The sequence below is a fragment of the Pan troglodytes genome, chromosome 8 (assembly GCF_028858775.2).
Source record: "Pan troglodytes isolate AG18354 chromosome 8, NHGRI_mPanTro3-v2.0_pri, whole genome shotgun sequence".
Taxonomy (NCBI): Eukaryota; Metazoa; Chordata; class Mammalia; order Primates; family Hominidae; genus Pan; species Pan troglodytes.
The window spans coordinates 66,250,528-66,264,581 of record NC_072406.2 but is presented as its reverse complement, the minus strand read 5'-3'; the positions used below and the strand labels follow the sequence as shown (position 1 = coordinate 66,264,581).

The 14,054-nt window shown below is 34.6% G+C and overlaps 1 protein-coding gene across 8 annotated transcripts in view; it reads left to right on the top strand.

The window, feature by feature from the left end:
* The window catches only part of PCDH15 (protocadherin related 15), a 1,753,436-nt gene that overhangs the window by 1,690,357 nt on the left and 49,025 nt on the right, over positions 1 to 14,054 (top strand). For all 8 annotated transcript variants that reach the window (XM_054659631.2, XM_054659630.2, XM_054659628.2 and 5 more), the window contains one exon: positions 8,544 to 8,632. In XM_054659631.2, coding sequence (XP_054515606.2) covers positions 8,544 to 8,632 — 89 coding nt within the window. The remainder of the gene's footprint in view (positions 1 to 8,543; positions 8,633 to 14,054) is intronic.

The following is a 14,054-nucleotide window of genomic DNA, read 5'->3' as shown; positions in this document are numbered from 1 at the left end:
ATTTTCATTTTTTCACAGTTCTTCTCATTTAGTTCCCTGGACAAGCGTAACCTTCATATACATGCAGACATCAATGATCAAATATTTTTCTTCTTAGATAATGGTGAAGAACAATCACCATGATTGTGGCCAAAACAGTCCTCCAGGAGCATTCTCATTTTTAACAGTAAAGCTGCAATAGAGTAAATGAAGGCCACTCTAAGCCAAGAAGCTTTTGACATAGGAGATATTAAGTTTGACATAAATTTTGGTCAAATTAAGATCCGTAAACACTTTTTTTTAGATTCCACATATGAATAAGAACATGTGGTGTTTAACTTTCTGTTCTTGGCTTACCTTGCCATTACATTTATAACCTCCATTTCAAACCTCCCACTCTTTGTCCATAACATTTAATTAACATTGCAGCTAAATCCATCATTCTTTTGTTCCTACCGGGATGTCCAGTCCAATTAGCCTAATAATTTTAACTTCCATTGTGTTCTCTCCTGAGAACCTCTCATGTTCTCTTTCTTGTTTACTGGATTTATAATGCATTACCAATTATAATAAGCACTCCATCACATAAAATTTAACTTTCTTGCTTTCTGTCTCTATGTCATATTCACTTAGCAAAACCTCCACTTTGGTTAATTCCAACTGTCTCCTTTCTCCAGACCTATATCCATGCTGATTATGTCTGCAAAAACATACAAAATTCTATAATTAGTATCATTTTTGTTGTTGTTGCTAAGAAACAAGGTCTGGTTCTATCACCCAGGTCAAAGTGCAGTGGTGTAATCAAAGCTTATTGCAACCTCAAAATCCTGGGCTCAAGCAATCCTCCCACCTCAGCCTCCCTAGCACCTAGGAGTGCAAGCACTCACCACCATGCCTAGCTATAGTATTGTTACATGAAGGAAGGCTTTGAGTGTGAATTGTCCATGTCGTTGGTGTTTTGAACAAAGAATTGAACAAAACACACAAATTAACACAGGAACGAAACAAAGGAACAAAGCAAGGAAAGTGGGCATTTATTTATTTATTTATTTATTATTTTATTATTATTTTTTTTGAGACGGACTCTCCCTCTGACTCCCAGGTTGGAGTGCAGTGGTGCAATCCTGGCTCACTGCAACACTGCAACCTCGGAAAGCAGGGATTTATTAAAGCAAGAAAGCTCTCCACAGGTTGGGAGTGGACTCAAGCAAGTGACTCAAGGGCCTGGTTACAAAGTTTTCTGGGTTTTAATACTCCTTTTGAGGTCCCTATGGGCTACCCCTTATCTGGATGAAGGATTTGGCCTGAGGCTAAAGGCTGAGCTGAATTGACCCAAGGCCTGAGTGGATTGATGCCCTAAGCAAATGAAAGGATGGCCCCTGCTTGGCCCACAGCCACTCCAAGGCACTTTCCCTTTCCATCTGAGACATGGGGGAAGGGGGAAGGTTTTAGGGAGAGTAGCCTTTGATCCTTTGTTACTCAGGTGGGGTGTGGGGAGATGGTATTTTTGTTTGTTTGTTTAGCTTTAGGAAGTTGGCATTAATTGGTTTGGGTTCCCTGCCCCCAGACCCAGGAGTTTCCTGTTTAATCCACCATTAGAAAACTATCATGAATTGGCCTTAGATTCCCTGACCCCAGACCTTGGTGTTTTCCCTTTGATTTAGCTTTAGGAAGTCAGCACAAATTGGCCTTAGGTTCCCTGCCTCCAGACCCTGTTCTCCTGCATCAGTATCAATTTAAATTAATAACTAAAACAAACCCTCCAGATGAGCTTTTGCTTTAGTCAGTAATCACTCTATTTTGCCTCGATGTCCTAGAAAATCTTCTCTGCTCCTGATTCTCCAATACCTTGTCCTCATTCTCACTATGGCCTGATTAACTGGCATGCTATTTCACAGAAAAATAATACTAAAGCATTTAGAAGGACACTTCTATGACTCCTGCCACTAAATTTACCTACCCTCCAGGATCTAGAACAACATTCTTTGCCTTCTTTCTGGTTCCTTTAGATGAATTTTCTGTTTTTATCTAAAGCCTGTACCTCTACTTATGCAGTAGATTCAATTCCCACTCGCCAGCTCTAGGACATTGCCTCAGCAGCTCTCCCATTTCTTTTCTACATTATTAATATAAATTTCCTCCTTATATCAGATTATTCTCACAACAATGCTTTTTTTCTATCTTCCAAAAATTATAAAACATCCCTTGATCTATATCACCTTCTAGCTGCCATCCATTTTTCTATTCTTCTTTTTAGCAAAATTCTATGTTAGATTTGACTTATTTCTCACTATTGAACCCTCTCTTAAACCCTCTAATCATAAGAGTGTTTTCTCTCCAAACACTCTTCCAAACTATTCTTGTCGATGCTACCAATGACTTCCACGTTAGGAAATGTACTGATCATGCCAGTCCTTATCTTACTTGAACCATCAGCAACGCTTGACTATTACCCTCACTATGCTTTCAGACCACCCACCATACTCCCTTGTCCTACTATCTCACTGTTTACTCCTTCTCAGTCTCCTTCACTGGTTCATTTTCTTCTCCTGACCTCGTAGTATTGAGGTTTCTCAGGGCTCAGACATTAAATCTCTTTTCTATCTGCACTCACTGACTTGTTAAGCTCACTTAGTCCCATAACTTTAAAATATCATCTACATAGTAAAAGCGCTCATACTTACATCTTTACACTAAAGCTCATTCCTGAACACCAGATTTGCATATTTATCTGTACATGTAGCAATTCCACCCGAATATTTTTAAAAGGTGTTTATTTAGTGTTTCCTAATGGATTTCTCTTCTTCATCACATTTCTTCCACCTATAGTCTTCCTCACTTTATTTGATGACCAAATCACTTTGAGTTCCTTAGGCAAAAAATTTCTTGACTCCTTTCTCTCCTAAACCTCACATTCATTCCCTTAGTAAATACTGTATATCTATCTAGGCAGCTAGCTAACCTATCAACGAAAGTGTCCTAAACACCTTTTCAATATTTTGTTGATGAAATGAGAAGTATGCATAGAGTACATCTGCTGCATGTGGAAGATGGTTGCCTCAAGGAAAAGCACTATGCAAGCTGAACTAGCTGCTTTTTTTATGGACTAACATTTTTATATGAAAGAGCAACTTAGAGACAAAATATGGTTATTCAAACTTAAAAATTTGGTAGGCATTTACACAAAATGGATGAAGGGAGCCTGTCATTTCATTGAAAACAACCAACTAATGATAATATTGAAGCTTTCAAGCACAAATTAGAATATTAAAAAAATGTACCTGTCACTGTAAACTTGACTAGCTTCCGAATATTTAGACTTTCTTGATGAGTCAGTGGTTGTCTTAAATAATGTGATTTATTTATTGATATTGTGTAACGAAGTGTGTTGATATTTGCAATATCTGCAGTGTTCAGTAAACTTGTATTTTCCAAGTGGCCAATGCAGGATGTTAAAAAATTATGCATGTGTAAAAAAATCAATTCAAAATACAATGGCCGGGTGTGTTGGCTCAGCCTGTAATCCCAGCACTTTGGAAGGCTCAGGCAGGCAAATCACCTGAAGTCACCAGTTCAAGACCAGCCTGGCCAACATGGTGAAACCTCGTTTCTATTAAAAATACAAAATTAGCCAGGTGTGGTGATGGGCACCTGTAATCCCAGATACTCGGGAGGCTAAGGCAGGAGAATTGCTTGAACCCAGGAGGCAGAGGTTTCTGTGAGCTGAGATCACGCCATTTGCATTCTAGCCTGGGCAACAAGAGCAAAACTCCATCGCAAAAAAGAAAAAGTACAAGACAGACAAATAGATTGTAGTATAACTGAACATGGTTTCAGATTTCATGTGGAAACTAAATTTTGGTATAGTATTTAAAAAAGAAAATACATAATTATCTAAATGGACTATTGAAACACCTCTTTTATTTAATAAAATGTGAGTTTGCAGCAGAGACCAGTTAGTTAGGAAAGACAGTTCAAGCAGGAGATGATGAATATCTCTAAAGTTGGGTTGCCCAATATGCTAGCTATCAGCCAAATGTAGCTATTGAATATTTGCAACATGGCTAGGTCACACGGAGATGTACTATAAGTATAAAATACACACCAGATTTCAAAGACTTCGATTAAAATATGTAAAATGTTCTTTACATGTTAAAATGATATTTTACTAAACATATATTAAACATATTGGGTTAAATGTGTTATTGAATTAATCTTATTATTTTTATCTTTCTAATGTGTGTGCCAGAAAATTTAAAATTACATATGTGATTTGTATTCGTGGCTCACATTGTATTTCTATTAGACAGCACTATTTAAAATTTATGAGAATATAGAGGAAGAAAGAAAAGATAAGAAACTTATGAGAATAAATGGAAAGGACATAGAAATAGTAACATGTAAATTTCCAACCATTGCTTTTTTAATTTTGTGCTTCACAAATGTTATTTCTCTTCTTTTTAACAATACCTAGTAATTTGAATCCATTACAAATATCAATCTCAATGATGATGGAAACATATTTATAAAGCTTTCATTAGTTATTAACCTACAGAATTAAATAATTTTACAGAGAATTATTAAATATTTGGTGTAATAAACTGACATGCAAATTTCTGGAAATATTTGCATATTTGCAGAAGCTATGCTGGAAAAGTAGCATAAATAAAATCTACTAATCTTAAACAGCTAAATATCCTTGTTATAGATGATAAAACAAACCAGAGTTAGGATGTAGAATTTCTGTCAAAGACCAAATGTAAACTGTAATATCTTTTTTCTTCATTTGCATAGTCAAAATGTGTGTGTTCTACATAAACCAGACATTAGCACTTTCAGGAGATTTAAAAATTTTAAAGTAATGATTTAGAGGTAAGTGTGGGACAACTACTCCTGGTAGTGCGACTTCTGTTAATTTATCAGAATTAAATGTTTTTTATTTGTATATCTTTAAAATAAAATATAAAAGTATATTTTCAAAATGTATTAACATCATAAAATCTTGTTAATAAAATGTAACCTTAAAATGGATATATTCTAGATACCTTAAATGTTAGCTCCTGCTATTTCAGTCAGAATTTTGCACAAAATCTCACTTTTTTTTTTTTTTTGAGACAGAGTCTCTCGCCCAGACTGGAGTGCAGTGGCGTGATATTGACTCTCTGCAACCTCTGCCTCCCGGGTTCAAACAATTCTCGTGCCTCAGCCTCCAGAGTAGCTAGAATTACAGGCATGCACCACCATGCCTGGCTATTTTTTGTATTTTTAGTAGAGACAGGGTTTCACCATGTTGGCCAGGCTGCTCTCAAACTCTTGGCCTCAATTGATCAGCCTGCCTCAGTCTCCCAAAATGCTGTGATTACAGGTGTGAGGCACTACGCCTGGCTTAAAATATTTTGAATAAGTAACTTATCTTTCTGATGAAGGGAAAGCACTGACTATCCTTCAGATTTAAGAACATTCATTCCTTCCCTTCCACTAAGTTTACGTTGGTCAGAACTCCATCATATGGCTCCAGTAAACTACAAAGAAGGCTGAGAAATCGATTGTGTGTTCCCAGTGGGAAGACAGAAAGAGCTGGATGAACAGCTAACCAGTCTATACTTCTGATTACCAAATATTTATTTCATTATTTTCCACACAAATAGAACAAAGTCTTATCAAAGTTAACACGTGGATCTCAGATGTCATGCTGTTCTTTTTATCAGGTCTAGAGGGAACTCCTGATGTTTTAGTGATCCAGCAAACACATTCACCCAGTATAGATGATGGAAAAATACAGAATATCCAATAGAAATTCCTATTTGAAGAGGACAATAATGGTAGACATACGGAATTGTCCAGGCCAATTCTGAAATCCTGTTGGGTATATACAATGTAGATCCCCTTCCTGGGAGCAGGAGATTTCCTTGATTAAATCCTGTTTCTACCCTAAGATAGGAAGGCTTATGTTTGGTCTTCCTCTGTGGCTGCTGAATCTATCCTCCACTAGGTACTACTTAGTTCCTTTCCCACCTTTGTTTTTGTTCACATCATATATAATATTTGTGAAGTGTGACTGATTTCTGGTATATACAGCCTGACACCTGATTGTATGGTTTTTCGGATCTATACCAGTAAGGACCTGGCAGAAAATTCATGCACATGTGAAACTTTTTTTTTTTTTTTAATTTTAAGTCTATGCTGCAAGAATCAGATAATTTGAAGACAGTTTAATGAAGGGTCTATTTTTGAAGGCCTGGGCAGGATGAATGTAGGGAAATAAGAGACAGTGGAAAATTTGAGGGATACTAATAGTAGGGATCTGTAACAGTCTGTCAGCCAGAAAAGGTGGGTTGAAGCACGTGCTTACCAGACCAGGAGACAGACATGTGAGAAGAGGACAGTTTGACAGGGCAGACAGTCCTAACAATTCTCCACTGAAAGAACCAGTAATAAAGAGTTATTTCTCCTACTCATTTTCTTCTCTTTTCCAGTATCCTGCTAATGCTCCCTACTACTCACCCTATCCATAACCCACATCATGGTCCAGGAGCTTTCTCCCAACAGATGGTGGAATTAGGAAGTGCTTCAGCACTAGTCCCACTGCAAAAGCTCCTCTGTCCTGAGGCCAGGACTCCAGTACTTCTGAGTCCAGCAGTTAGAGGAGATGATGAGAGCTTCAGGGAACAGAGAATGAGGCCTAGTGATTATACTTCTCATTGGGATAACACCCTATAGTTACTACTTGTTCCGGGTGGTTTGATTTTTATCAAAACTTTTTTTTAACCGTTTCTGGCCCAATGTTAAAAGAAAGAAAAAAAGGAGGAGAGGGAAGGAAGAAAGAAGGAAGGAGGGGAGGGAGGGAGGGAACAGTTATACAAGTTTCATATACATACTTCTAGAAATTTTTATCATGTAATTTTACTGCTAAAAACTCAAAAACAATAAAACAAAAAATATTTCTATTCAACTTCTATATCTTCTTTTACTCAAGACCAATAAGAAAAGACAAAATGATACAAAAACTGTAATGATCCCTTTTGCTAGTGAAGTTAGATGTGTTTTGTAAAAAGACAATCAAGACTCATTTACATGTTGAAGGGAAATTTAGTCATTTGGTCCCAGACACCTGTGACGGGTTAGGGATACAAGGTTAGAACTGCCAGCATAAACTGCTTGCTCAGAAGTAATAATCAGACCTACTCCTGTCTTAATACAGTCTTCAGACATGATTGATCAGGCTCACACAATGGTTTGATAGATTTCTAACTAGTTGCAAACATTTTACATAATATTTTGGATTTCTTTTTTTCCTGAAAAACTGAAAGATCTAGGAAATCTGGATTTTGTTTCCCACATTGCAATATTCCTTAGAGGTGAGTAGTAGCTGACCTCTTCGGCTGAGTTATGTGCTCTTGGATTTGTGTTACTTACACTTCTTTCTATCATTTCATACTTTTGGCTACTTTTCTCCTTTAAGTTACCTGCCTGGTTCCTGAAGGCATTTGAGTTTGTGACCCCTAATGGGGTCTCTATATGTAAAGAATCTGGAGCCTATAAAAAAATGTATGGCAACGTGAAATTACTCCCTACTGTAGATTGTATTGAGATACGGTGCTAAATATGCCTAACTCAGAGTGTTCAATTTATGATCTGGTACAAATGCATTTATATTTTAATAGTGTGTAAATGTATGTGCATGATAATATATGACTTTTTAGAATTTTTGTATCAGTATTGGATAATAGTAAAGAGCACAAGCTCTGGTGTAAGGCAGACTGCATTTAATTAGGATTAAGTTATTAAATATATCCTCAATTTATGTTTTTTTATTTTAAAATCAAAATGATATTAATAACAGCCTGATTCTGTCTATAGATTTCAATGAGTTAAACCTGTAGAATATTGAGGAAAAGAATAAATGCCATGTTGTAAGCATAGAATAAATATTTTCATTTTTCTTCTATTTTTCAAATGTAGGAACATAGAAGAAATTCAGTAGATTTTAAATGAATGATACATAGTTATCAACAGCCATTAAATTAGCTCATTTAACCCATATGTAAAGTTCTAAATATATATCTCTACCTACACAAATTTAAAGTTGGTTAAATAGACAAGAAAACTATATGTGATGACCTCATAGAATGAATTATTCTAACCAGTTATATCTCAGATTCTTAGTTATAATGAATAAATGATTTCTCAAGACTTGTAAAATATAAAACGTATTTTTCATTATCTTGGGTGTTCCTTAACAATCAAATTTTTAAAAATGCCACCCTTCAGGTCTCAGTAAATAACCAATAAAACAAACACAAAACCAAAAACAATTGAAATCACTCAGGATTCTTAATTTCTAGGTAAACAACAAATAGTTTCTCATGCTCAGTCTGCCCCAGTTAGTCTCCAACCCCTTGTATAGATCGTATAATTAAATATATATATATATTTGTTCCTGAATTTGAAAATCAGAAACCACTGTGTCTATACATAGTAGGGAAGAGGTAATGTGGGGGTTTTCTGATTATGGAAATTTCAGTGAGTAAAAATTAAATGAATTCTGTTTTTTCTTCTTTCAGGTCTCCGTGGTCAATCAGCTGGATATGCAAGTCATTGTTTCCAATGTGCCTCCTACTCTAGTGGAAAAAAAGATAGAAGATCTTACAGAGTAATTGATTTTGTCTCCTTATATATTTATTTTTATATGACCATGATTTTTAACTTTATTTTTTAAATTTTATTTTAGATTCAGGGGATACATGTGCAGGTGTGTTACATGGATATATTGCATATTGGTGAGGTTTAGGCTTCGAGTGTGCCAACCACCCAAACAGTGAGCACTGTAGCCAATAGCTAATTTGTCAGCCCTCATGCCCCTCCCATCCTCCCTCCTTTTGGAGCCCTCAGTGTCTATTATTTTCTTTCTTTATGTCTGCATGTACCCATTGTTGACTCTCATTTATAAATAATAACATGCAGTATTTGAACAACCACAATTTTAATCTGAGTGGGTCATTTTAATCATTACAATGTTCAGATTAAACATATAGTTTAAGAGTGTTTTAATAATAATTTAGCTTACTGTTTTCTCAAAGTCTAATTGGAAATATGTGAAGATTTTGAGAGTGTCTTCAAATAAGGATAAAAATTAGATGTGAGATTTTATTATTCAGAATGGTTTGATGTATCAGAACCTCAAAATGCTGCATATGAGAAATCATAACATTCATGGATTGAATATATACCTTGATTTTGTGGCTCCAATTTACTCAAAAAGCAGTCTGGCCAGTCCAGGAAATATGTCATTTCTCAAAGCAATGTGTCTAAATGCCTAGAGCTTAGTCTTTTAAAACCAAGTTGACTAATATTAAGCAATATATATGTTTTAAATTATTGTAAAATATGTGGCATGTCCCTCTGCCTCCTTAACAGTGTAGACTCACCCATGGCTGAGTATGTTATAGTTAACTCCAATCTAGTTGTGATTATTTATTAAACTGCAGTTCTTATATTTTGATACTGTAAAAGATGTTTAAAATATCTTTACTATTTTACCCTTAATTACCCTAATTTAGCTGCCATTATTTTAAACTTTTTTTTTCTTTTTTTGGTTACATGAATAATTCTTTAATGGTGAATTCTGAGATTTTGGTGCACACAAGCAGTGTACACTGTACCCAACGTACAGTCTTTATCCCTCACCTCCATCCCACCCTTTCCCCTGAGTCCCCAAACTCCATCGTATCATCTTTATGCATTTGAGTCCTCATAGCTTAGTTTCCACTTATGAGTGAAAACATATGATGTTTGTTTTTTCATTCCTGAGTTACTTCACTTAGAGTAATGTTCTCCAATTCCATCCAGTCTGCTGCAAATGCCATTATTTTGTTCCTTTTTATGGCTGAATACTATTTCATTACACACACACACATACATATATATATATACATATCACCTTTTTTTTTAACTTTTAAGTTCTGGGATACATGTGCAGAACATGCATGCTTGTTACATAGGTATACATGTGCCATGGTGGTTTGCTGCACCTATCAACCCGTCGTCTAGGTTTTAAGCTCTGCCTGCATTAGGTTGTTCTTCTGTGTCTTCTGTTGATTTCAGTTTGACAGAGGTCAATTATCGTCACTGTCAATTTGTCTCTTTAGCAAAATATCATCACTTCAGCTTGCCAGAAGAAGCTTTAAAGAGTCAGATAACTAAACTTTTAGTAATTATATGCCAAATAAAATACAGTAGGCACGGATTAAAGCATACGTGATTTTCCCATAAGAAAAGCATATATGATTCATAACAATTATTTCAGGATAGTTCACAAATTTAACCTTTTGGTGTCATGTAAATTGTTTTATGAGGGTGATGGTTATCAACATTTATGCATGGAATATCAATTGTACAATGTCTTGTTTATTTCTGCAGAAGTAGTTTATATACACTGAGCCTTTTCAAAATAATAGCTGATTATACTTTAAAAATAATTAGAATTGTGCCTTTTAGCTGCTTTAATAAAAGCCTATTGAGACAGGCTTTCTCTGATTCCATTATCTATTATGTAATAAATGATACCCAGCTTCAAATTTTAACCCTTTATTCTAGTTTATTTTTCTACAAAGCATTATCTAATGTTATTATTATAGTCAGTTTCCACTAGAATATTATCTCTACGAATGTATGAGACTTGTGTTTTATTTCTATAACTCCAGTTATATAGTAGACACTTGATACATTTTATTGAAAGGACGTTTTACAAGCAAATCATGATGCCATTTTCTTTATTTTGAGACAAAATTTATCAAACTGAAAAAGAAAATAGCAAAAGTATAGTTTTGCAGGAATTTATAAGATTTTAATGCTTCTTAAGTAGATAGGATGATATGAATAGGAAAAATCAGGTAACCTTCAGGTCTTGAGAGAATCGTATCATTGTGAAGGAAGCTCTGACTTCATAAAACTTTGGATTTAAAACATGAAATTGGGCAAATAATTTAATCTTTTCAACCTCAGTTTCACTGTTTGTTAAGAGCTAATAAAACATATAGAATTATTTTGAAAACTAAATTATATAATGTATCTAGGACAATAGAAAGTATGACTATTCGGTGAATGGTAAATATTCCATATAAATGGAGCTAGCAGCTCAAAGTCAGTAGACTTAGGTGGAGAGTGGCTAGGAGTTTTGTACATTTTATTTATTAAGCATAGTTTGGTAATGGAATGCAGATTATGGATTCAGACACAGAGATTTAGATCCTGTTACAGCTCTGTAACCTCTGGACAAGCTACTTAGCACCTAGAGCCACTTTTACTCTTCATGAAAATTGGAATAAAGACCTCTGTCTATCTCAAGTTGATTTTGAAAGAATTAAATATAAATCTGCCAGTTTATTAAGCAGCACATACATGCCCCATTCCTTTTGTTGTGATTAAAAAACATAGTATAAACGTTACCATCTTAAACAATTTTAAGTGTACAGTTTGGTAGTTTTAAGTATATTGACATCGTTTCAAAATAGATTTTCAGAACTTCTTCATTTTGCACAACTGAAATTTGGTACCCATTAAACAAGTTTCCATTCCAGCCTTACCCCTAGACTCTGGGTAACACCCTTTTGTCTTCCTACATGTATAAATTTTACTACTTTAAATACATCATAAAAGTGGAAGTTTGCAGTATTTCTCATTTTGTGATTGGATTATTTCACTTAGCATGATATTCCCATGATTCATCCATGTTACAGCTTAGCATGTGATAGAATTTCTTTCCTTTATAGAGCTGAATAGCTCTCAATACATACCACATTCTGTTCATCTGTTCACCTCTCAATAGACATTTGGGTTGTTTCCCCCTCTTGGATATTGTGAATAATACTGCTATGAACATAAATATTAAAATATATCTTTTATATCCTGCTTTCATTCTTTTGAGTGCATTCTCAGAAGTGGGATTGCTAAATCATATGGTAGTTCTAATTTAAAGAAAATTGTTTTCTATAGCAGTTGCAACATTTTACAATTTTACCACCAGTGCATAAGCTTTCCAACTTCTCAACCTCCTATCAACACTTTTTATTTTCTGGTTCTTTTTCCTTTTTTATACGTAGTAGCCATACTAATGTGTGAGATGATATATCATTGTCATTTGATTTGATTTCTCTGATGGTTATTGATGATGAGCATCTTTTCAGGTGCTCTTGGCCATTGTATATCATCTTTAAAAACATGTCTATTCAAGTCCTTTGCACATTTTTAATTGGGTTACTTGATTTATTTTAGTTGTTTAGTTGTAGGAGTTGTTTAGATATTAGATACTAATCCCTTATCAGATGTAAGATTTGCAAATATTTTCTCCTATTCCATAGGTTGCCTTTTCACCCTGATGATTGTGTCACTAATTGGGCAAAAAGTTTTAAAGTCAGAGGTAGTCCATCTGTCTGTTTTTGCTTTTGTTGCCTGTGCTATTGGTGTCATATTCAATATGTTACAAACATATTGAGTGTTACAAAACACCTCTCATACGTTTTATTCTAGGCATTTTATGGTTTGGAGGTCTTATATTTAGATTTTTAATCTATTTTGAGTTAATTTTTGTATATGGTGTAAGATAAGGGTTCAGCCTTATTTTTTTTACATATGGATATTCCATTTTTTCAATACTAGTTGTTTAAGAAATTGTCCCTTCCATGTCTGATTTCATTTTGTAGATTTTTTTTAAAACCTATGTAAATTTAGAGTTTTCTTAAGCAGAAATATTTCTGATCTCTTTTTGAAACCTGCATTAGTAGATGGAAGTGGTAGTGATAAGAACTGTAAGACCTGAGTCAGCACTGTGAAGCCCCAGCGCTCCCCCTATCCATGTCTGGGGTGAGTGATGAAAATACACACATAACTCAGGTAGCCATCGGGGTGCCAAATAGTTAATTAAATAGAAGAATTTATTGTTCTAGTGACGAGACCAGTAAACACATTAATTCCCTGTGACATTCTTAGGTGACAAGTTAGTTATCATCAAAGCCATTTCTATATTTCCCTTGAGACATCCCTATCCGATGAAGTGGAAAACTGGAATGTCATGTGATCATTTTTTTTTTGGTAGACCAATATTTTAGGCAAAAATATAAAGTTTCCTTGGTAAGTATGTAATCAGTACAAATGAGGACACTTGATGAAAGGAAAAATAATGACCTGACATATCCATTTTACAATGGAGCAGATTTTACAAAGATCGGTACACTTTGATAGCTAAGACCGCAGTACCTGGAAAATGGAATGCTTGTAATAAATCTTAGCTGCTATAATGATTACTCCTTACCTCACTGAATCAGCTGAAATGACTATACTGAAAATTTTTTACTACTTTTTAGATTTTAAGCTTATAAAATTGACCAATTCCCCTAAGTAAGGAAACATATACCTTTTTAATTAGATTAATATATTTAACAAATTCCAGTGAGGATCTGCATCCACTACAGATACCCTTGAATATCTGTGCTCTGACGTATTTTAAGTTGATCTTAGAATTCACCTCTTTGTCAGGCTTGTGGTTTTTTAAATTACTTTTTTTAAAATTAAGGTATAGGAGAAACAGCTGTGAGAATAACAGTAGGGACACGTAACTACAATGGACAAATAATTGGCAAATAATTGTCTAAAGAAGAAACTATGAAATGTTTGCATTTTATAACTTCTTTCTACTCCCAGTTCGCCATGAAACTCAAATAAGAGGAATCTGTGGTTCTAAAATTTAAATCCTTAAGCATCTATAAAAGAGATATTTTGAAAATTATAAACTCGAGTTTAGAAACACTGAGTTAGAGTATTTTTGTATGAATCGGAGCTGACAACTTATTTCTCAGAGTTGCTCAAACCCATCTCTTACCTTCTGAATAAAATATGAAAATTCAATTATAGTAGAGTTTTACTGAAGTAGTTACTGACTTGATGAGGAAGAGCCTCAACTTTATGAAATATTTATGTAGCACCTGAAATGTGCTGTGTAATCAATCTATAGTTCCTAGAATTAAGGTTACAAAACCTACATTAGAAATGTAGCCAGGATATATATTACGTATATAGAA